General features: G+C 37.3%; 1 protein-coding gene across 5 annotated transcripts in view; it reads right to left on the bottom strand.

The window, feature by feature from the left end:
- Window positions 1-3: 3 nt before the first annotated feature.
- LOC117420755 (leukemia inhibitory factor receptor-like) overlaps window positions 4-25,840 on the bottom strand; it is a 45,883-nt gene continuing 20,046 nt past the window's right edge. For 3 of the 5 annotated variants that reach the window (XM_034034361.3, XM_034034364.3, XM_034034362.3), the window contains exons 6-18: window positions 21,597-21,729; window positions 20,939-21,084; window positions 18,719-18,864; window positions 18,440-18,605; window positions 16,879-16,955; window positions 16,288-16,501; window positions 12,350-12,535; window positions 10,796-10,897; window positions 9,215-9,373; window positions 8,454-8,609; window positions 2,588-2,678; window positions 1,318-1,402; window positions 4-905 (exon numbers count right to left, since the gene is read on the bottom strand). In XM_034034361.3, the coding sequence (XP_033890252.2) occupies window positions 531-905; window positions 1,318-1,402; window positions 2,588-2,678; window positions 8,454-8,609; window positions 9,215-9,373; window positions 10,796-10,897; window positions 12,350-12,535; window positions 16,288-16,501; window positions 16,879-16,955; window positions 18,440-18,605; window positions 18,719-18,864; window positions 20,939-21,084; window positions 21,597-21,729 (2,036 nt within the window). In that variant the 3' untranslated portion in view covers window positions 4-530. The remainder of the gene's footprint in view (window positions 906-1,317; window positions 1,403-2,587; window positions 2,679-8,453; window positions 8,610-9,214; window positions 9,374-10,795; window positions 10,898-12,349; window positions 12,536-16,287; window positions 16,502-16,878; window positions 16,956-18,439; window positions 18,606-18,718; window positions 18,865-20,938; window positions 21,085-21,596; window positions 21,730-25,840) is intronic. The other 2 variants (XM_034034365.3, XM_034034366.3) reach the window with 2 other exon arrangements.

Below are 25,840 nucleotides of genomic sequence, written 5' to 3'. Positions count from 1 at the left end.
TTACTTTCCTTTTTATTTATTTATTTATTATTATTATTATTATTATTATTGATTTCTTAGCGGACACCCTTATCCAGGGCGACTTACAATTGTTACAAGATATCACATTATTTCACATTACACATTATTTAAGGTGGTACAGTCATTGAAGTATCCAGGTTCATTCTTTCAAATGTTGATTGGATTTTGGCCACATTTAGGAAGTGGTAAATTTGGAGTCGTCCCAGATCAAGTTTCCCCCAATTGGACTATGCAAAACATTTTAATAGGCCATTGTGTACGCAACTAAAACATGAGGGGTACTAAGATTGTTAAAAATTACATACTCAAGGGTATGCACTGTATTTAGCTAAATTAATACTGGAGATCACATGTGAAGGTAAACACAGCAGGGATAAACAGGGTTATTTAGAATTTGCTTCTCAGTATAGTACAGTAAAGTGTCAATGCAAGAGTCACAGCTGTGCAGTATTTTTGGTCTGGGTTTAGTCCACCCTAACATTTTTCAGTCTGTAACGTAAGCACCTCTTTTAGCTTGTATGTGATACATAGTCCAGTGTGGCAATAGCCATCTTGATTGGAGAAAGATTGGTGGGTATAGATGCATGTTGAGGATCTGACTCCTGGCTGCCCAAAAGGTTCTGGTCTGGAAAGTAACTCAGGTTCGCAAATTCAACAGACCCTTTAAGATCCTTGAAATCTGTGTTTTCTTTTTCACCAGGAGCAGGGGGTTTATTTAAGCAGTAAGTCCATGCAGTATGCGAAACTGTGAACTCCTCATTTTCAGACTCAAATTCGGAGCTAGGTGTAGGTAATAATTCTTCTTTTTCTTTCTTGGATTCCACAATCTCAATTTTGCAGTATGTGCAGTCCTCTGGCTCTGTAGACTGAACTGTTTTGCTGGTCTGTGGGGACACATTCACAAACCAATCACACCAAAAACAAACCCAAATAATGTCCCTAGTTTTTAAAATGTGTAAGTACCACTCAAGAAATGTAGTGCTATTCTGTTGAAGTTGTATTTTTAAATATTTTTTGGTTTTATTCCAGTTAAAACAAAGTAGTACCAACTTTGTACTGGAGCAAAAGTAAATCAGGGCCAAAAAGATGTATTTTGTAGTGACATCACAGACAGATTGTGAACAGAAGTGTGTTTCCCATCAAATATTTACTAGACTAATCCTGCAACTATTCAAGAGCCAGACAAGAGCTTTTAACCTCCCTGGCATGGGTCAGAAGCCAGAACAGTACATGATGCATGCTCAGTCTCATGCACTACAGTTGCACATGTATTCTTTTGAACAGGACAAGAATTACCTCAAAGATGCTGCTATCCCACTGAAGGGCTCTGATATTTTCTGATGTAGATGAAGAACAAATTAGCAAACCCAGTTTCTTTAATCTGAAAGACAGAATTGTTTAAAACTATTCATCATTACATCAAGATTACTGCACTTTTTTGTTTCCTATTTCATGCCTTTTTTTGTATGAAATTATTATTTGTTTATTTAGCAGACGCCTTTATCCAATGCGACTTATAGACTAGGGTGTGTGAACTCTGCATCAGCTGCAGAGTCACTTACAAATACGTCTCACCCAAAAGACGGAGCACAAGGAGATAAATTGACTTGCTCAGGGTCACACGAGTCAGTGGCTGATGTGGGATTTGAACCAGGGACCTCCTGGTTACAAGCGCTTTTCTTTAACCACAGGACCACACAGCCGTCTTTAGAATCTTCATGAGGGAAAGGCAATTGATGCAAAACTTTGTAAATATGGACCAATGTGCTTTATTTACATTATTATTATAATTACAGTACACCCTTGCTATAATGGACCTTTTGGGGTCCAAGCCTTTTGTTTGTTATATCGAGGGGTTCGTTATAGAGCAAGGACAATTAATAAGAACGATTAACTTTTGGAGTAAGTTAATGAGATGATATTGTGAATAAAAGTACAATTACATGTACCTGTTCGTCTCATGTATGCAGTGTTCTGCCTTTGCTTTATCCTATCCGTTAAAGAATTAAAACGCAGTACAAAAAGCAAAAATCCCAAAGCTAAACTTTTATTCAGTCAACCCGACATGAAAGGTTTGACGTGAAAAGTTAATCAGATCCTCGTTCATTAGATCCTCAGGTTTTTTTCGTTGCATTTTTTTCTTTAATCAATTTTGCTTTGTCACATGGTTACTGAACAGGCCAAAAGACTGTCTGACAACCTATATTCTCGACAGATATGTGTGCGTTACTGCTTTTTTCAAACGATCAATATAGTTTCCAGCTTTGTTGCAACATAAACTGATTTTCGTTTCTGAGGCATAGTAACACAGCCAAAAGAGTTGACTTCCCTGTGGAGGTGGCATCCCGTGCGTACAGATCAGGATGCTGACAGTATGTGTTTATTTAAATTTTTTGTTTTTTATATTTGGGGTCCAGGGGCCAGGTTCGTTATAATGAAGGATGTTATAGCGAGGGTGTATATTATTATTATTATTATTATTATTATTATTATTATTATATTTTAAATCAACATGACTAAATTCATTGGCATGTTTTGAAAACAAACAGTAGGGGACAAGACTTACTTTCTCCTGTATTGCCAAGCACACATTATCACAATCAGTGCCACAAGAACTGGGACCAGAAACACCATGCCCAGTTTAAACAGTAGACCTGCTGGGGAAAAAAAAAAAACACAGGCATGGTCTTTGTCACATAAGCCACAGCACACAGCTGGAAGAGATATATATTATTCCCTATCAAGTATGAAATGTAACCATTACCTCATGAACATCTATCCTTTTAATACCATCTAATCTGAACAGATACAGTGCCTTGCAAAAGTATTTAGACCCCTGACCAATTCTCTCATATTACTGAATTACAAACGGTTCATTGAAATTTCGTTCTTTTCGATATTTTATTTTAAAACACTGAAACTCAAAATCAATTACTGTAAGGTGACATTGGTTTTATGTTGGGAAATATTTTTAAGAAAAATAAAAAAAAACTGAAATATCTTGCTTGCATAAGTATTCAACCCCCACACATTAATATTTGGTAGAGCCACCTTTTGCTGCAATAACAGCTTTAAGTCTTTTGGGGTAAGTATGTACCAGCTTTGCACACAGTGTCGGAGTGATTTTGGCCCATTCTTCTTGGCAGATTTGCTCCAGGTTGTTCAGGTTGGTTGGACGACGCTTGTGAACCGCAATTTTCGAATAGTGCCACAGATTCTCAATGGGATTGAGATCAGGACTTTGACTGGGCCACTGTAGGACATTCACCTTTTTGTTCTTGAGCCACTCCAATGTTGCTTTGGCCTTGTGCTTGGGATCATTGTCCTGCTGAAAGGTGAATTTCCTCCCAAGGGTCAGTTTTTTAGCGGACTGAAGCAGGTTCTCTTGCAGTATTTCCCTGTATTTTGCTCCATCCATTCTTCATTCAATTTTAACAAGATGCCCAGTCCCTGCTGATGAGAAGCATCCCCACAGCATGATGCTGCCACCACCATACTTCACTGTAGGGATGGTGTGTCTTGAGGCATGGGCAGTGTTAGGTTTGCGCCACACATAGCGCTTTGAGTTTTGGCCAAAAAGCTCTATCTTGATCTCATCTGACCACAAAACCTTTTCCCACATCGCAGCTGGGTCACTCTCATGCTTTCTGGCTCCAGACGTGCTTTCAGATGGTACTTTTTGTCATGGGTTTAGAAGCACTTACTAGTTCACGCTTCCAACTGGTTTCCTCGTCCTCAACAAACACATCTGTGGATGGAACGGTAGCACATGACGAGCTTTGAAAGAAAATCCTATCAAAGATTTTAAACAAACACAATCGTTATCTATAAAGCACTTCCACTGTTTGGTTTCAGAGGCTACTTTGATAAAGCTACTGTATGTAAACCATATAAAAAAAATGAGAAGAATAATGGCTGAAAAATATTTTTATTACATAATATAAAACTGTAAATTACCTTAAGAAAGGTTGGATGAAAATAAAGCATGGCTGTGGTTTTATGTATAAGACCATTGTGATACATGAATACTGTATTGTCAATTACTATTATAGATCCACCAGATGTTCCAAATAATTTTACCTGTGAAACAAGGGACATGAAAGAGATGGAAAACATGGCAGGAAGCAATGAACAGCAATCCTGATACAGATACAATTTATAGCCTACATGAGGGGTGAGTTTTTCTTTTATTGTCAGATTACTTTAAAGTAACCAAACTGAAACAGTTGATAAAGAAAATATTAAGGTCTGAAACTGGTGTTATTTAAACTGTTTGTTTTGGTACCAGTTCCATTTATTTAACTATTTGGATCTGGTTCATTTGGAAGGTTTATGAAAAGACATAACATATCTTAGAACATATCAAAACCTTTTCCCACATCGCAGCTGGGTCACTCTCATGCTTTCTGGCAAACTCGTGCTTTCAGATGGTACTTTTTGAGTAACGGCTTCTTTCTTGCCACCCTCCCATACAGGCCAGTGTTATGCAGAGCTCTTGATATGGTTGACTGGTGCACCATTACTCCACTCCCAGCCACTGAACTCTGTAGCTCCTTCAAAGTGATTGTTGGCCTCTCTGTGGCTTCTCTCACAAGTCTCCTTCTTGTTTGAGCACTGAGTTTTGTGGGACGACCTTTTCTTGGCAGTGCCTGGGTGGTGTGATGCAGCTTCCACTTCCTGATTGATCCAACTGTGCTCACTGGGATATCCAAACACTTGGATATTATTTTGTACCCTTTCCCTAATCTATGCATTTGTATTACTTTATCTCTAACTTCTGTAGAATGCTTTTTGGTCTTCATTTTCCTTTAGATTCACAGCCTGATCAATGATCATTCAACAGTGGGGTTTTTATCCAGAAAATGTGACAGCAACTTTAATGGTTCACAGGTGGAGGCCAATGGTAAGGTAATTGTGTCCTCGTTAGGGCAATTTCTTTTATCGGTGTAAACTGGGAGCTTCCACAGCACAGGGGTTGAATACTTATGCAAGCAAGATATTTCAGTTTTTTATTTCTTAAAAATATTTCCCAACATAAAACCAATGTCACCTTACAATAATTGATTTTGAATTTCAGTGTTTTAAAATAAACTATCAAACAGAACGAAATTTCAATGTACCATTTGTAATTCAGTAATATGAGAGAATTGGTCAGGGGTCTGAATACTTTTGCAAGGCACTGTATATCAAAGCTGCACGCAGTGCCTGTGACGCAGTTGTGCCTGCTCCCAAGGTCATAAAAAGACTGCTGACACAAATATAGTCATCAATTTTCCCCACCTGAGAGCGCGATCTATGAACAGATAAGTATCATACTTATATCTGATCTTATCGCTTGTGTTTTTTTCACTTATTGCGAATAATTACATGCTTATAGTAATTACTATTTCCACGAGACACAATGGTGTTGTCTCAGGACGTGACAGCCCTGTTACAGATGCGGGCTATTTGCACAGTTCACCCATCCTTTTGGGAAGAAGGGTTTTACTCCAGGTACTTCCTTGTGCCCAAATGGGATGGTGGCGTCTGACCAATCCTCGACCTCAGACAGGTCAACCTGTATCTGAGTTGACGGAGGTTCAAAATGTTGATTATGCAACAGCTGTTGCAGTCAATAAGGCCAGGCGACTGGTTCACCACCGTGGACTTGAAAGACACGTATTTTCTCATCCCCATAAGACCAGGGCACAGGAGGTATCCCAGGTTCACTTTACAAGGGACAGCGTACAAGTTTCAGGTACTGCCATTCGGCCTTTGTCTAGCTGCCTGTGCCTTTTCAATGTGCATGGAGGCTATTCTGGCCCCATTGAGACTCGGAGCCATCAGGTACTCAATTACCTGGACAACTGGCTGATTTGTGCTCAGTCGCCAGTGAAGGCAGTGGCTCACACGGAACTCTTCACAGACCACCTTCATCGGTTATGTCTGTCATTGACCATGCAAAGAGCCAGCTGACATCCTCGTAGACAGTCTCCTATTTGGGAGTGCATCTGAACTCCATGCCCATGCAGAGAACAGCCTCGTGTCTGAAGCTTTTCCAGCTCAACAAAAAGCTCACAGTAGTTTCGGAGGCTTCTGGGCTTGATGACATCAGCTTCCCAGACCCTTTGGGTCTTCTGCACATGAGCTTTCTCCAAGCCTGGTTTTTAAGCCCACATTGAACCCAGACCGCCTGCTGACAGTGTCTCGGCACTGTCTGCAGGCGCTTTCCTGGTGGACACAGCCTGCTCACTTACACTTAAACGTAGCGCTGGGCAGCGTTGCCAGAAGGGAGGTTATCACCACGGATGCGTCCAGACACACATGCTTGTCCAGACACACATGCTTGTCCAGACAGACAACACTACCGTGGTGGCTTACATAAACCACCAGGGTGGCCTTAGGTCCCCTAGTCTCCATCGGGTAGCCTGCAAGCTGTTGCTTTGGGCACACTATCACCTCCTCTCACTAAGAGCAGTACATCTGCCAGGGGTAACGAATTGGGCAGCGGACCTCCTTTAAAGTGGAGCCCCCAATGCCTCAGAACAGAGGCTTCATCCTCATTTAGCAACGATTCGGGAAGAGCACAGCTGGACCCTTTTGCCTCCCAAAAATCAACCCATTGTCCCCTCTGGTTTGCTATAACAGGAGCTGGGGACCCGCCGGCAATAGATGCCTTGGCACACCAGTAGACAAGGCAGCTTCTGTATGCCTTTCCGCCACTTGCTATGCTTCCGCTGTGCCTGGAGAAGATCAGGCAGGACCAGGCCATCAACCCTGATATAGCCGTGGAACTTGCTGAAATGCCACAACCTGCTCAGTCAGGTGCGGGGAACATTGTGGCATCCCGACCCATCGAGCCTGCAGCTCTGTGGTCTGGCCCCTGAACGGCAACATTTGAGCCATCTGGGGTTGTCTATAAGGTCATTAACACTTCACAGAATGCCAGAGCGTAGTCCACGCATTCCCAGTATGGGTGCAAGTAGGGCGTTTTTCAAGCATGGTGCCTGCCTAAGGGTTTTGACCCTACAACCTGTCCCATGGCAGTTATACTGCAATTTGTACAGGACCTATTTGATGAGGGGAAATCCCCCCTCTACATTGAAGGTCTATTTGGCAGCCATTTCGGCTTGTCATATTAAAATTGATTCAGTCTCCCCAGGAGCTCATGTCCTGGTGGGTCCATTTTTAAAGGGAGCTCGGCAGTTTCGGTCGCACATAAAGGGCATTGTCCCTCGCTGGAGGCTTAATTTGGTGCTTGACGCACTTATGAAGCCCCCCTTTGAGCCCTTGCATTCAGCATTCAGCATTCATTTTCTATGAAAACAGCTTTCTTTTAAATTGCAACAGCCTGCTTAATTTTTTCAGAAGCCAGGGCGAAAGTTACACTTCGCACCAATCTCGGCATTCCACATTAACCAGATGGTGGAACTTGAGGCTTTTCATCCGCCTCCTTTCCAGTCTGACAGGGAGTGGCATCTCCATACACTTTGTCCAGTGCGGGCATTAGCGTATTATGTGGACAGAACACAGAGTTGAAGGCAGTCTGAACAATTTTTTGTCTGTTATGGGGCTAAGTCCCATGGTAAAGCCCTTTCTAAGCAGAGGCTATCCAAATGGATCACAGACAAGGTCAAGACAGCCTATGAGCGACCCAACTTGCCTGCTCCAGAAAAGCTTACTGCCCATTCCATCAGGGGCATGGCAAACTCATGGGCTTTATTCTATTGTGGACATCTGCAATGCAATACTTTTACGTGGTTCTATCGGCTGAATGTCGTGGATCCACAAAACCCTGGTTTTGGAACAAGAGTGTTAAGGGCGGCCTCGAGCTCGACCCTTACAGCATAAACATAGAGGTGAATTCTCCATCAATTTTTAGCCCTAGCTATTAGTACTGGGATTCCTCATGGTAACGCACAAGATGGCTTCGTCGAGCTTTGTGGCATTCCAGTTATCTGTAATAATTGTCTTGCGACAGCTTTGGCATTTCTACCCATGAGGTAATGGTTACATTTCGTACTTGGTAAGGAACATTAGGTTATTATCATAACCTGGTTCCCTGAAATAGAAATGTAACCATTAACCTTCAAGGTCGCTGCCTCCATGATTGCATCAGGCTTGAAAAAGACGGTATTAAAGGATAAAGGATAAATACCCATAAGTTAATGATTACATTTCTATTTCAGGGAACCAGGGTTATGATAATAACCTAATGTTTTCATATACCCTCATTACATGGAACACTTGACTGAATTTTTGTACAGTGCACCCTGACCGTTTCAAAGAACTAATGTTAACGCCACATAACTATTGCATGATAGTATGTACATGCTAGGAATATTTATGTTTGCTCATGAAAAAAAAAAAAATTACTGAAAAATGATTTTACAAATGCACATGGCAGACGGCAAAAAACAAATAAGGACTAACAGATATGAAAAATGTTTTACCACTGTCAGAGTGCGTTCTCACAGTCAAAAATGTTTCCCGGCCTCTCCCTGCAGCTGTGAAAGCAGCAACCGTAATGTTGTAGTCTGTACTTGGCTGGAGGTTTGGCACGGTAAGCTTCTTCTTGCTGGGGTTGTCAATCATGAATTCAAAATAATCTGAAATCATTACAAAGCATTCAATAAGATTTTTGAACTAAGATACTCGTCACATGGGTAAGGGGTTGGAAACTGCAAGACGTATCCTCTTCTACTGTGTGGTTATAAGGTCTACTGGAGTCATTAACCCCATATTGTGCTAACATCTCTACACCATTGAGAGAGGGAGAAACCAGTTAATAGAGACGGGTGCAGTGTGAAGGGTTAACAGGTTAATTTTACAATTTACAAGCCTGATCAACCACATGCAATTGGAATATGTGTGGAATGGGGACATCTATAAAATGAATACATCACCTGACCAGTTATAAACCTATTTTAAATATTACTTATCTACAAGTCAACAATATTCCAGCTATCCTCCACTATAGCTAAAAACTGAAAAACTTCTGGGCATATTTTTTCTACACATGTACAGCTCTTAATGTAATTTAGGTGCCACATAAGTAAAGTCCCCAAAACATTGGGAATGCAATGACATAAAAATCATGCTATTCTAAGCTGCAGTTTGGTGGGTCTGAATGGTTGCCAGCAGACTCGTAGCCCTAAGTATCACCCATTTAATCTGGGGGAAATTCCTTATATTCGATAAAGAATTTGCTCACTTGGCTCAGTAGAATGTGCTGCTTCTTTGTTTTTCTTTGTAATATAAACATAATAGCCTTTAATAAACCCGGGAAGCATCTCGTGGTCATCGAATGTCCACTCCAGTGTCACAGAGAAGGAATTCTCTTGCGTTGTGACCCTTGGCATCTCTGAGGGAGCTAGGAATAAAAGAAGGAATTCCTGGTCAGATTCACAAAATGGTCAACCAATAGGGATTGTTCCAGGGATGGAAATAAGACTCTCGTTGCATAGCAGTTTGATCCATTCCTGGTTTTACTGTGAGTTTAATAGGATACACCTGAGTTTGTTACATACACACAGTGGCTAATCAAGATTGAATTAAAACCTGGAATGGGTGAAACTGCTAGGTAATGGAAGTCTTATTTCCATCCCTGCTCTACTGCACAAAAAGGTCTAAATGCATAATGTGTAATCAGTTGTATCAATATATTATTCTGCAATTTGAAATAATCTTTACAATTTCAATACATATAAAAAACTGCCCTATTAAGTCATCAAATTGGTAAACTATGGTGGATCTTATGTAAAATTACATTTTTTAGTCCGTCTGCTACTTTACAGAAAAGAAGTTAACCAAGGATATAGTTGCCAACTTCTAAAACCATTCATAGTGTAAACTATCTCACTAACCTGTACACTAAAGAAATGTTCATTAACCAGACATGATTAAAAATTATAGTGGTGGATGTCCATTAACCTGGTTCAATGAACATACATATTCATAAACACCTGACCTGTGTTAGACAGCTGCTTTATTTACTCTATCCCACAACCATTAGGGTCTGAGCTGTTTTTGACTTTTTTTTAATATATTTATTTATTTATTTACTTACTTACTGTTGTTAGATTTGTGCCTATAACTCTTTAACTATAAAGGTTACAGGTGCATGTCATACATGAAATGAATGTGCACACACTAGGCTTCCATAAAAAAAAGAAGTGAAATAGTCTCAAACTCACCCTGTTCATAACAAAAACGACAGAGCGCTTTTTAGAAAAAAACATTATTTATTGTTTATACAAAATATTTTAGCATGGCCAGATCAATCTGACAGTGCACAATGAAACTTCAACATGTAGGGAAAAATGGAAAAACATTTTTGAACAAACTGGATAAAAAATAAAGGAATTATTGCCATATATACAAAAGGGACCAAAAGCAACCAAAAATACAAAAAAAAAAAAAAAAACGATCAATTGAAAATGTGCAAAAGAAAACAAAAAGAAAAAAAAAATCCATTCTAAATATTTGTTCCAGGCACCCTGATCACGTGGCACAAGAATAGCCAGCATGGTCTCGTGCATCTGATCCACAAACACGAAAAAAAAAAGAAATACATTATATATATATATATATATATATATATATATATATATATATATATATATATATATATAAATTGGAAAATAAGTCCTTGTGCCTTCGATGTTGCCATTTCTCTTATTTTGTAAAGATTTTGCGTGAAAATGTTTGTTTACTGCACCGAAGCAGGTCTGTCTTCAGGGATATTTAACATTGGGCAGACCCTAAAAGGTTTTTATTGATACTCTCTACTCACCCAACTCTTGTGTGTAGCCAACCTTCTTTTCAAATAAGTTGTCTCCATCTGACTTACACACATAGACATTAAAGGTATATCTTTTCCCAGCTGTGAAGGTAGCTATCAAAAAAAAGGGGGAAAATGTCAAGATATTGCTGAAGCTGAAATCTGCTTATTTAGTAACGAGTATCAAACTTAATCTAGAAAACCATAGAATAATGTATGTATGTATGTGTATATATACAGTACTGTGCAAAAGTTTTAGGTAGGTGTGAAAAAATGCTGTAAAGTAAGAATGCTTTCAAAAATAGACATGTTAATAGTTTATATTTATCAATTAACTAAATGCAAAGTGAGTGAACAGAAGAAAAATCTAGATCAAATCACTATTTGGTGTGACCACCCTATTTTTGAAAGCATTCTTACTTTACAGCATTTTTTCACACCTGCCTAAAACTTTTGCACAGTACTGTATGTAACAGACTCACAGACTCACAGCTGTAATTGCTGCAAAAGGTGCTTCCACCAAGTATTAAACCAGGGGGGTGGAGACTTATCCAATTATGATCTTTCAGTTTTGTATTTAATATATAACTTTTTTCCCCTTAACAGTGTGGAGTATGGTGTGTAGATAAGTGGAAAAAAATCTTCATTTAAATGCATGAAACTCTGAGGCACTGACACAACAAAATGTGAAAAAAGTTCAAGGGGATGTAGACTTTCTATAGGCACTGTATATGTGTGTGTGTATATATATATATATATATATATATATATATATATATATATACATACACACACACACATATATACAGTGCCTATAGAAAGTCTACACCCCCTATATATATATGCAAATTCAAAAACAAATGGGTTGTAGGGAGATATGCAAATAAAGCATTACAAGAGCCAATCAAATCGCGTGAAAGTTGCCTAACGGCTTCTACATTCACAGCGTTTTAAAAGTCAAAGTACAGTAGCTGCATACATGTTATATCTTTTATATCTATCTATCTATCTATCTATATTATGTGTATCAATACTAAAGTAAACAACAAACAGTATTAGACAACAGTTCAGACTTTTAAAGAGAAAGGTAAAACACATTTTACTTCTACAGGTTTCTTTAAGTCTTTCTAAACACCTGCACTGGATGACCACTGTAAAACATTTAAATTACATGTTACATTTTACAACAACCATATTAGCTCAAAATGTAGGGTACGGTAAATTTGTTTCCTTAACATAAAAAATGTGAAGCCTGTTTTTAGAGACCCTACTAGTATGTATCAAACTAGGTAAAGATATTCTGATGACTGTGGTAGGTCACCGCTATCTAGTCTCAACAAGCAGTCTATGTCATTTACAAACACTGGGGAGACGCACCGTGCTGATAGAGCTTTCATCCTCACAAAGCCTCACTTGCCTTGAAGACATTGCCTATCTCATTGCACATGTTGAACAGGGGTACCACTTTGAAAAACAAGTGTGCCTGCTACCTAGATACATCTTTCTTGTCTTATACATCTATTCTGTTAAATAAAGTGACAAATATACTCAAACCTAGCACCATACCTGACGTTATGAAGGCAGAGTTTGTGTGTGAAGGGAATTTTTTCCACTGCAGATCACACGTTTTTGCTCCAACTTGATCACACCACTCCACTGTGTAGCCACAGGTCACTTCAAGGTCTTGCTGCCAGGTAATAATGAATCCCTCAGCATTCCCATTAATTTGTTTTGCCTCAATATTTTCCTCAGCTAAAAGTAAATAGGTAGTGTTAGCTTGTTTGTAACCCCTTTTTAAAACTTAAAATTATGAAAAATAACATGATCAGACCCTTTCTGGCATACACAACAAATTACACAGATGTCCTGTATTGTTACAGAACTACTCTTAAACATTCATTTTGCTTCATTACACTAAAATGTCCTTATTAAAGTATGGATAATAATTACAGTTTTGTTCTGAAAACTAGCTGAACTACAGCTTGTTGACAACATTATAGTTTACTGATAGCCTCTTTCTATGAGGCAAATTACTAAAGTTGAGAATATGTAATTCTGGTGATATGAAGTTTTTATCAGGCCGTACATTCATTCATCCATTTGTACATCACACTTACATTTTTGCTTATAGCTGGAGATTTGTTTGTCAAATTGTGATTAAACATTGCATTGCTAATTCTTATTTGATTCTGTACATACTGTTGATATTCATTGTCATCAATGTTTTCACCATACTGATAGCACTCATTTTTAATTTCCATCCATGGAAAGGACAATCTACCACGACTTCATCAGTGCGGCCCAAGACGAGAGCTTACACGAGAACTTACCCGAATTGGAAGTATTCAACTTGTCCAATAAGGAACTTTCCTGGACACATCTAAGTATTTTAGATAAAGGACTAACATTTGTTCCTACTACAGAAATCAGTGAATTTGATACTAAAACTTACCTGTTTTTCAGGAATATTCAAATTAGGGAATTCTTTTCTGACAGTTACAATTCTGAGATCTATGTACCCACGTCTATAATTCCTACTGAACCTATCTCTCGTGTAGTCAGCCTTTAGAGCTAAAAGCAGTTTTATGCCCCCTACTAATCATAATGCTACTGCAGACTGGTTGAAAGGGATGTAGATCAATACAGATTCTTTCCCGGTCTAAGCAGAGGAGAGGATGGCCTTACATGATTTAAAATCTGATGAGTCCATTATAATTAAGCCTGCAGATAAGGGAGGTGGGATAGTTGTACAAAATAGGGTTGACTATACACATGAGATTTATAGACAATTATAGGACAATACTTTTTTATAAAAAACTTGAAGTCAACCCTTTAAGGAAGATATAACAATAGTACTTCAAGATTTCTTGAAAACAGGTGTAATTACAAAGAAGGAACACAATTATTAAATCGATAAAATTCCCAAAATTCCTGTTTTTTACACTTTACCTAAAATCCATAATAAACTGACTAATCCACCAGCCAGGTCACCCAATATTTGCGGGGAAATAGACTTGCTGACTTCTACACTTTCAAGTTTTGTTGATTTCTTTGTTAGACCTATTATCTGTGGGCTTCCTTCACGTGTTCTGGACAAGGGCGTCTTCTAAGAAATAAGTAATATGTTCAAGATACTGGGGATATGACTAATATAGTTGATTCTTTAAGGGTTCCTTTTGATGAGATTATTTTAGCTACACGTCTCTCTACACGAATATTCCACATGATGGTGGCTTGCAAGCTCTTGAGCATTTCCTTAAAAGGAGAGATTTGGATATTTTACCTTCTAATTCATGTATTCTAGCGCTGACAGGTGGTATTATCAAATTATTTTGCTTTTCAATCTGATTTTTCCCTCCAAATTAAAGACAAAGCCATGGGTGCCTCTTTAGCCCCAAATTATGCTAATTTATTGTTGGATATCTGGAGGAATTATTTATTCTGAATCCAGAAATCAACCAGTTTATTCAAAATATTGTTGAATAAACTGGTTGATTTAGTGTGGAAGAGATACATTGATGATATTTTTGTTCTATGGAAAGGAAATGTCCAAGAGCTACAGCAATTTCACCTTTTTTAAAATTCTTGCAATGAACACCTCAAATTTACCATGCAACATGATTATGAGCGGATTAATTTCTTGGACCTATGGGTCATTAAAGATGTGAACTATCTGTATACCACCTTGTACAGAAAACCTATGATAGTAATACATTGTTACAAGCAGATAGTTTTCACCCACTACACATAAAGAACAGTCTATCTTATAGAATTAGGCGAAACTGTAAATGCAAGTGATTTTGAAGAACACTTTTTCTGATATTTAAATGATGTTTTTTTCGGTATTAATTACTGTGGTCTAAATTAATTATTTTGGTTTTGTTTCCTTGATGTATATTCTTCAATTCATATTTGACTTTTTTAAAATAATAAATTATCTGTTTTTTGTTTCATATACTTTGTATTTTAATAATGTATGCTGTTTATCGATATAATTATTTAATTATCTAATTAGTAAGTAATTAACCATCACTGGTATTCAATTATCTTCCCATCACTTCTATTTAAACACCTACATGTCTGTTTCTTTACCCTGATGAAGGTACTTTGTACCGAAACATTGGTTAATAAAACAAAATTATTTTATTTTAAAGGGATTGATTTTTGAGTGTACTGTTTATTTTCTTTTTTTTTTTTATTTAGTTTTGGCACTGCCTTGTAAACCGACACCTCACTACTTTATTAGTGTGCGTACCTCCTTTGTGATTTTTGGGGTGTAGATTACTGACTGCTTCCTTTACAAGAACTCCCAGAAGCTTTATACTTTGGCTTGCCTTCCCAGCACCAATCATTGCTTTTTCTGCAAGTAACAAATGTTTTCAATGTAGCCTACATTTAGTCATTTGGCACAGAAATATTTACGAGGGGTAATTGATACACTTTCTTCACTTCCAGCTTTGAAAAAGTGGTAATTTATTAACAACTGCATTTTACTGTGCTACGACAACCTGACTCTATAATGAAACAATCGGGTAGGTGTTTGCTGCAAGTACAAGAGTACACAGAAAGGACAGCCATGGTAATGAACCTTCTCAAAGCAGTGCAGTCAAAGTTTCCACCACCAATTTATGAAACAAGACTTTTTCATTCTGAAAATCAAGAGTTCTATGGAACTAAACCATACTTGAAACAGGCTGTTATACCTACAAAGGCTAAAACCGATAGAACTTGAATTATTATCTTATATGGAGAGTGCACCACAAGCCCCTGTTTGTAAAAGTATACAAACCCAGTCAAAAAGGAGTACCATCCTCTCAAAATAAAAACCCAAAGGTGCCACTCCTTGACTGAAGAAAACCACAAAAGCAAACCACAGCTGCAGATGCTATATGGGAGGGAAGTGGTGACAGCCTGATAGAGACTGTGCCACGGTGAGAAATATAAAAACGACTGTTTGGACTAACAAGTCTAAGTCTACTGGATTACAAGGGATCCAAATGACTGAGTCTGGCCTAGAAGAGGACAACGCATATGAACTGTGTTGATCCCGTTGGGGATTGAAGAAGCATCACAGAGAGGACTTCATAGTACAATTCAATGAACCAAGTTCCACAACAGGCTGTGTTGCCCAGGACTCCTGAATAGATTATATGTTACAGATTATATGTTACATTCTTCACGTGAAACTTAATTGAGTAATTAACTAGAGTCACATAACTTGCGAAGAGTAATTTTCAATGAATCTTGATAAGTAACTGAAAGTTAATTACCTTATGTTTTAAGTGAACTTGCTGTTTGTAAACAAGTACATTTAGATAGATTGAAGTTTTGATATTATTGATTATCTTTGATTCATAGTACATACTTAAGATTTATTTCTTACTTTTGAGATTTCTATCTGGTGTGGGTGTTCATAGTGGGTCAAAACTTAAATAATATTTCAGATTGCAAACTACTCAATTGTTCCTACAGTACAATACAATATCATGTTTCAAAACTCATACCCATTCCGATGTCAGCTGGGATGTTTAAAATAGATGTTGGTGAGCCACCTGCAGAGTTAACTGCTCTGACTGTGATGGTGTGAGCATTGTGATCAATGGAAAACTCTTTCCAGTTCACCCCCACAACTGGTACCACTTGAGTCGACCTTCCTTGCGAAGTCCTTGTGATATTGTAGAACAGAACAGGGCCATTTGTTTCTGAATTGTTGGAATACTAAAATAAAAGACAATACAACATAAGCATCGGTTTCTATTTTTTCCAGTAAATGATAGCAACTTTATTTGTCAAGGTCATCCATGTAGAAAAATAGTTTCAAAGGACATCGAATGGGTCAGACCTGTTCTCTCCATGGGAGGCACAACTACACAGTTCTTCTTAACCCTGCAAACTAGACCTACCTTTCTCCATCAACCACACCTCCCCAGAATGTGGTCCCTTTTGGCTGGAATGAACCTTAGAATTCAAGGCAGTGAAAAGTATTAACTACCCCTTGTCACCAATAAAGGTTTGCCTCAAAAACAACCAGCTGCTTCAGCATCCCTGGGCAAAAGGGTAGTTGACAACATCACACCGATAAGCTGGAAACATACCTTCCAGTAGAGGGTTACATTTCGTCCCTGTGGACTCTGTTTAATCTGTCTCCAGACATCTGGTCCTACTGAAGGGGCTGAAATGAATCACAAAGTGTGTGTCTGTGTTACTTAGCATTGAATGGGAAAATGACCAACCAATTAAATACATCAATTAAATACATCCATATCATCTAAGAAAAAGCACATTATTTCCCCATACAAGTTCTTACTACAATATCATTAGTAATATAAAAACCAACATAAACAATAGCATGTACAAAATGTTATAATATGGCTTGTTTATTGATAGATATATTGACATGTATGTTAACAGTTAAAATATTCCTTGCTCGGCTTTGTTTTAAATGTTTTTTTTTCACATTTTGTCATCAGACATTGCTAAGACATGGCAATGCTTAGTGCTAATTGGTTGAAACAATAAATATGGGAGCTGGCAATGCTAATTGGTTGAAACAGTTGATTCATGACATTATTGCAGGCAGTGAAGATCAACCATACTCATAAGAAAAGTTGTGAGTGCGGCCGCAAGGTCAGCACTCCCACTTTCTGCAGCCTTGGGCACCAAAATAAATAAATAAATAAATAAAAATGGATGCACCACTAGGGCGGGTTAGTATGTGAAATGTACCCGCCCCAGACCAAATCCACCCACATTTGCTGGGTGCTAATTTTGAACCCTTTAATTCCTCCAAAAGAGTTTTCAGTATATCATCCACTCCATTAGTAAATATTGAGGCGTTAATAATCACCATTTATTTCTACATTTTTTAGTCATTCAGGGACATAATATACCAAAATGTTTATTATTAAACAAATGTGAGTTTCAATTATTAATAAGTACACACGTTTCGATATGAAAGCTGTACATTAATATCAACTAAGTTACAAGTTTTTAATGAAAAAATGAACACAAGTAAAATCAGGCTTATGTTATTTTGAAATGCCACTATTTGATGTATTTACTACTGCTTAATCTAAGCAAACTGAAACTCAACTTGAACTTGTTCCTGGCCCTGTAGGAACATTAACCTGCTAACTTCTTATTTAATTTTTAATAATAGTCTGATACTCTCTCTTCCTTAAGATATTTTTGGGAGTAATAAAATAATATATGCCTATATTTAAATATTAATAGTCATCTCTCCTAAGACATCTCTCCTGACCGCCTGCTGTGCAAACCTTGGGTCAAAACAATGTTCGTGTAGGGAGAATTTATTGTGATTGTTTATAAATGTGGACCATCCACTGAATACTTTTCCATTTTTATATTTTATTTTAAACCTTTTAAAAGACAAAAACAATGCCAAACATATATAATTAACAAACACAAAAGTGGAGTGGCAAAATATATAGTTCCATATTCACTTCCGTATTCAGAGTGGGGAGGCACATGTCTCTTCTGCCCCGTGAGTTAGGTTCCTATGATCTTAACTGAGAACAGGAATTAGAAATCAGATTTTTAGATTGTAGATTTAAGTCACAGAAATGTGTTTTTGCAAGCCCACTATCTATCCCTAAAAATGAATCACAATGCAATTATGATCTGTTTTTAACTCACCATCTTGTTCAGTTATGAAAGAAAATGCTTTACTCCAGCCGTTCCATTTCCAGAAATGTTCAGAAGCACAGTGAATACTAACAGCGTAGTTAGTATAGGGGTGCAATCCATCAACGGTGACTGTATAACTGTGATTGTCCAATCCTCCCTCGAAGGAGTGATTCTGCTTTATAATGAAATACGAAAGCTTTATTTTTCTAAAAGTACAACTTTTGAAACAATGCACATATATACGGTAGCTGATGCCAGGCTATTAAAATGGTTATAGAAGTTACTTACTAGCTTTTGGTTCCCATTGTCTGTTGTGATATTAGTCTGACAAACAATTCCAAGCGATGAGTAGTTGGCTTTCAAAAACCAGGAGAGATTCACAGTTCTTGGCCCTACACCATTCTTTGACACCTCACTTAGGTCTACTGGGTAAACTGGTGAGAAATAAGTCACATTTCCAGTATAAGAATCATTTAATGTTTGGACCCTGAAACAGGATATCTAAAATAAACTTTTTGAAGGTTTAGATTTACAGGCTTTATTAACCCCAGGCACAATTAACCCCATCTGAAACTAAACTTCCTTTCTTGCACATAGGACTTTAGGTGGTGCCAGGTGGTATCCTAATACCTGCTGCACAGGTAGTGAATCTACAGTATTGTGACAGGACCCTTATAAATGTTTACCATAGTAGAAGCCTAACAAAGTGTAGGGGCCCTACCTAGAAAAAAATTGAGAACCACTAGCCAAATATTTCAGCATGTTCATTTAGCAAATCGCCCAAAGAAAACATGCTGTAATTACTTTTACCCTCAAGGGGAGACATGCTGCCAGCCACCTTCTTCCCCATCTAAGACCTTTTTTGTCATACTCATGAATGAGTTGATACCTTTGCAATACCCATTTTGTTCAGTAGCACTTCCGTAACACAACACGCAGGAAGAAGGAAACACTTTTTGAATTGGACACTATGTAGGACTGATAACACCTTCATAACTGAAATAACTACTATACAGGAGGTTCCACTGAAACACCTCGCTCTTACATTGGGCAGGATCTAAAATCCCAAAATGAATCCCTGTCCCTACACACCACGCTAACCAATCGATAGTGCTGCCAAAGGTTCTTTATGCCTTAGTGATGACGTTGTGTCCTGCAAGCACGGAACGTGAAAAATAAAATCGTTTGTATGGAAGGCCCTTCGGGTCAAAAACACGTTATTTAGTACACCTTTCAAACATTTAATGCACGTATTGATTTGGACCAATCAGAATACATAAAATAGTATGTGTTCTAAATAAATGAAAAAGTATTTTCTACATAGGGGTCTGGTAATTTTACAGTAGTACCTAGTCAACTCTGGAAATCTATTAACCCTGTGCAGACTTTCTGACACAGACAATGTTGATTGTGACACGATTCAGTTTGTATTGACACGGTACACAGCTGTTTTTTTTTTAATTATAATTATTTTCCAATTATATTTATATACCACCTTGAATTGAGTGGAAATGGCTCGTGTAAGATGATTTGTTTAACTGGATAATGTATTGCACATACTATTTTCTATAAATTCATTGGTGCTTATTTAATTTTCAATGCTCTGATTCGACAATTAGTAGGCCTACATGCAATAATTTGAATTACAACACATACTAAATTCAAATTAGAATGTGTACTAAATATTTGAAGTGTACAAAATAACACGTTTTTGACCGAAATGGCCTTCCATACGTTTACACGTGTATTGTCAACTGGATTAAAATAATTTAAGGTAAGTATATTCATTTGTAAACCTATGGCATATTTACCCCCTGGCTGTAACAAACCAGCAGAGTACAAACATAAGGAATGTTTTTCAGCTATTGAAATATTTTTGTATTCACTATGCTACTTTGTTACAGCCTTTGGGTAAATATGTGCATGCTGTAGGTTATTAATATACTTATTTTATTTTAATCCAGCTGATGCCACATGTGCAAAAAAATCTTCTGTTTCACATTCCATGCTTGCAGACACAGCACTGTTGATTGTAGACGCCCCCTCGTGTGATTAACATACTGTATCAATCCCACCATATACTGTAGACTTTCAAAAGTTCAATTGGCAAATTCAATTGAAAGTTCAGTTGGCAAACAGCTAATTCACAAATGAATCTATAAATGTATTAATTAATTTATAAATTGACAAATTAATTTACAAATATAGTTATTAATTGACAAATGATTTAATTTACTAATTGACTATTTAATTTCAACCCTTTTAAACACAAAACTCCAAAATGAAAATAAGCAAAACAAAAACACACTTTTCAGACCTGCCACAACACCACTGTGCAAAAAGCTGTTGTTTAAACATTATGGAAATACGTCAGTATATTTACAAAATAAACAGTTTGCATTATTCATAACTTTCATAAGAGAAGACCTGGCCTGCTGTAATCCCCAGTGGGTTTCCCCCAGTCTCAGAACCCCTGAGATAAGGTTTTATGATGAAGTAATTAATTACCTCTGTGAGTAATGTCCATATTAAGATGTGCTGCTGCTTTTCCCACTTTGTTTTTAGCTTTCACAGTAATATTGTATACATTCTGACCAGGCGTCACTTTGAAGGAGCAGCTTTCTTTCTGACATTTTCCTACCTTTTGTAGCAACCTGCATAAACAACAGAAAAAGAGAAATCATTTACATCCTACTCAGTTTATATAAAAATAGAGTGTGCTAAACCATGGAGTTGTTCTGTTTAATGATATTTGCAGTTTGTGCTTGCCTGTTTCTTGATGAAGAAGCTATTTTCTGTATTATGTGTTATCTTCAATATGAAGGATATAATCTGCAATGCAACAGTCAATACCATTCACCATTTGCACCCGCAAATCACTTTGCACGTATCCTTACACCACCCCCATAATCTACTAATAAACTCAATCAAATCAACATATCTGAACTCAATTCAATAAATAACATATTTTTTAAAATTATACATCAAAGATATGTTATGTCTTTTCATAAACCTTTCAAATTAACCAGATCCAAATAGTTAAATAAATGGAACTGGTACCAAAACAAATAGTTTAAATAACACCAGTTTCAGACCTTAAATTTTCTTTATCAACTGTTTCAGTTTGGTTACTTTAAAGTAATCTGGCAATAAAAGAAAAACTCACCCCTCATGTAGGCTATAAATTGTTTCCGTATCAGGATTGCTGTTCATTGCTTCCTGCCATGTTCTCCATGTGCAGACTACCTCTTTCATGTCCCTTGTTTCACAGGTCAAATTATTTGGAACATCTGGTGGATCTATAATAGTAATTGACAATACAGTATTCATGTATCACAATGGTCTTATACATAAAACCACAGCCATGCTTTATTTTCATCCAACCTTTCTTAAGGTAATTTACAGCTTTATATTATGTAATAAAAATATTTTTCAGCCATTATTCTTCTCATTTTTTTTATATGGTTTACATACAGTAGCTTTATCAAAGTAGCCTCTGAAACCAAACAGTGGAAGTGCTTTATAGATAACGATTGTGTTTGTTTAAAATCTTTGATAGGATTTTCTTTCAAAGCTCGTCATGTGCTACCGTTCCATCCACAGATGTGTTTGTTGAGGACGAGGAAACCAGTTGGAAGCGTGAACTCAGTAAGTGCTTCTAAACCCATGACAAAAAGCACCATCTGAAAGTACGTCTGGAGTTTGCCAGAAAGCATGAGAGTGACCCAGCTGCGATGTGGGAAAAGGTTTTGTGGTCAGATGAGACCAAGATAGAGCTTTTTGGCCAAAACTCAAAGCGCTATGTGTTGCGCAAACCTAACACTGCCCATGCCTCAAGACACACCATCCCTACAGTGAAGTATGGTGGTGGCAGCATCATGCTGTGGGGATGCTTCTCATCAGCAGGGACTGGGCATCTTGTTAAAATTGAAGGAAGAATGGATGGAGCAAAATACAGGGAAATACTGCAAGAGAACCTGCTTCAGTCCGCTAAAAAACTGAAGCTTGGGAGGAAATTCACCTTTCAGCAGGACAATGATCCCAAGCACAAGGCCAAAGCAACATTGGAGTGGCTCAAGAACAAAAAGGTGAATGTCCTACAGTGGCCCAGTCAAAGTCCTGATCTCAATCCCATTGAGAATCTGTGGCACTATTTGAAAATTGCGGTCCACAGGCGTCGGCCAACCGACCTGAACAACCTGGAGCAAATCTGCCAAGAAGAATGGGCCAAAATCACTCCGACACTGTGTGCAAAGCTGGTACATACTTACCCCAAAAGACTTAAAGCTGTTATTGCAGCAAAAGGTGGCTCTACCAAATATTAATGTGTGGGGGTTGAATACTTATGCAAGCAAGATATTTCAGTTTTTTTTTATTTTTCTTAAAAATATTTCCCAACATAAAACCAATGTCACCTTACAATAATTGATTTTGAGTTTCAGTGTTTTAAAATAAAATATCAAACAGAACGAAATTTCAATGTACCATTTCAGTAATATGAGAGAATTGGTCAGGGGTCTGAATACTTTTGCATGGCACCGTATATATATATATATACGGTGCCATGCAAAACATTACAAGGTAATTGCATAAGTATACTGTAATATTTTACGGTTTGTAAAGTCCACAGAGATCCAAAATATATTAATCTTGGACCACACCCGTGTCATGCACTTTCAATTTTTCGTTCTTTTGGAAAGATCTACGACTCGACTACACTTAGCCACCGCTAATACGGTGGCATCATGGGATACTGCTGACGATAAAGAGGCAGTTGTTTGAGTAAAATCAAGTGCATATTATGGTATTATCCCCTAGGATAACTTTCATTCAATTAATTAAGGTATATTCTTTCTTTAATGTTTTAATTTCAATAGTTTATTGTATCTTCTTGTGATATCCTTGTTTTTGTCTTGATATTATGTTGTTTTCCTATACTGCTGTGATATTTTTTTTTTATATCTGTATTGTCTCCCCCATTTCTCAAGGGGTGGGGAAAAGAAAGGAAAACTAATAAAAATAGTTGTTCACAAAATACATAAATAAATGTACTGCAATGGTAAAAGTCAAACACAGCTTATTATGACCAACACAGATAACAATATATATATATATATATATATATATATATATATATATATATATATATATATATATATATATATATGTTTTGTGTCTGTCATTTATTTAGCTTGCATGGTTTTCTAAGAGTAAAATGCATTGTTGTTTAAGTTATTTAAGGACTGTTTGTGCTACTTTGTGGTAATTAGTAGGACCCTGCGTGTAACCATCATAATAACAGCTGTTTTTGTGTTTTACTCTGTTCTACGGTTCTCTATTTGGAACTATTTTCTTATTGCTAAAAACTAAAATAAATATTTTATTTGTTCCCTGCTCATTACATTGACTGGATGGGCTTTCCTCCGGTGACTCCTATTTTGACTTTCTCCTACAAACAAATGCATTCATCGGATTGTTATAAGACTATAAAGCAGCTGTAGAAGCAGGAACTTGTTGGTCTACAAAATATAAGGTATCTGATTAGACAGAGACTGTAAGTACGTCCTTTTCAAGCAGTTTTTTTTTCCGATTTTCTTTATATATGAATAATCTACTGAAATATGATTCTCAGTATGATTAAAAATAGAAATTGCTGTCGTCTGTAATAGTTAAAATGACGAATGTGCAGCAAGCAATTTTCTAAAATGTGGGTGGAGAGTACAACTCACGTGACTGATGGAGTGTATGAGCAAGTAATCTCAGTATAGAGTCTACGCGCCTCAGTATACAGTGTATATTGAATTATATCCCAAACGGCACTCCATAAAAATGCCTTTTTTAACTGCAAATGGTTAGCTATTGCGCTTATACAGGAAACTCACCTAAGATCTAGTGGTGTACATCGTTTTCATAAAATAAACATTTTAAAATTATTTCCCACTCGCGTGCCTCTACTAAGACAAAAGGGGTGATTAGCTGAAAGGAAACTATTACCATTGAAAGACATGGGGGCGACTCTGAGGGTAGATTCTGTTTTGTCAATCTCATTTTAAATATTAAACTTTCTCTGGCCTCAGTGTATGCCCCTAATATCTTTGACCCATAATTCCTTGAAAAAATTAGGCTTGAGCTGTCTGTCGCACAGGACAGCTCACTCCTGATAGGGGAGACTTTAATGCACCTTCTGATCCTGTCTCATAGTACAGCAACCTCTATCTTCTGCAGCCAGATGAATTGAACCTGTGGGATCCTTGGCGAATTAATAATCTGTGAGTCAAAGATTTTACTTTTTTTTTCAGACACAAAACTTATTCCCGCATTGATTCTGTGTTTAAATTTCTCCAAATATATTCCAATTTATTAATTCTACTGATATTCTACTAACACTGCACCAAATGATATTCTTTTAATTTTACTCCTAGTAGAACCCGGGCCACAAGGTGGCGCTTCAATACCTTTTTATTACAGAATGCTGATTTTTAAAAACATTCGTCCACAAGGCTAAAAGATTTCTTAGAATTGAATTCCAAACCTGACATAAATCCACATTCCTTATGGGAAGTCACCAAGTGTTTCATTAGAAGGAGCTGCACTTCCTTTGCTTCCAATATAAATAGACAACGTAACAAACAGCTCTCAATTAGAGACTAATGTACTGTGGTTGGAGATTAAGCAAAAAAAAAAAAAAAGATTATTCGGAAACCAGGGCCAGAAAGCTTGCTGGTTTAAAAGCTGATCATACAAATGTGTCTAGCTCTGAAGCTCAGTTCTTGCTGCATAGATCTAAGCAGCTTTATTATGAACATGCCGAAAGACCTTGTAGACTACTGGCTCCAAAACTCAAACTATGAAAGCTTGGCCTCTATAAATGCAATTAATAAACCCTTTTTTCCCACCCCAACCAGATTAACACAGTTTTAAAGAAGGTTTCATTCACAACTTTATCAATGTGAGGCTACTACAGATCCAAACAAAATCTCTGAATTCTTGAATATGTTCGAGTTGCCCAGTATTACAATATGCGGCTCTCACTATACAGGAGCTGAAATCTGCAGTATCTGCCATGCAAAAGCGTAAATCTCCTGGCAGTATGGGACCAGATCGGCCCCATATTACTAAATTCCATCAATTATTCATTATAAATTGGCTCTTTTCATAGAGATCAGAAATCAGCTCTGATTTCACTCCTTATTAAAAAAAACAAAGACCCACTTGAATGTTCCAGTTACAGACCTTTATCGCTCCTTAACTCTGACATAAAATTATTCACAAAAGTTCTGACCAAAAGGCTTGAATCCCACATAGGTAAAGTAATACATCATGATCGGAATGGTTTCATAAAGGGTTGCCTAGCATTCGATAATATGCGCCGCCTTCTTTATATAATTGAATCAGCCCCCCACCAGTCCG

Source organism: Acipenser ruthenus, chromosome 1 (assembly GCF_902713425.1).
Source record: "Acipenser ruthenus chromosome 1, fAciRut3.2 maternal haplotype, whole genome shotgun sequence".
In the NCBI taxonomy this organism is placed as follows: domain Eukaryota; kingdom Metazoa; phylum Chordata; class Actinopteri; order Acipenseriformes; family Acipenseridae; genus Acipenser; species Acipenser ruthenus.
The sequence above is the reverse complement of the archived record's forward strand: the minus strand, read 5'-3'. Positions and strand labels throughout refer to the sequence as shown.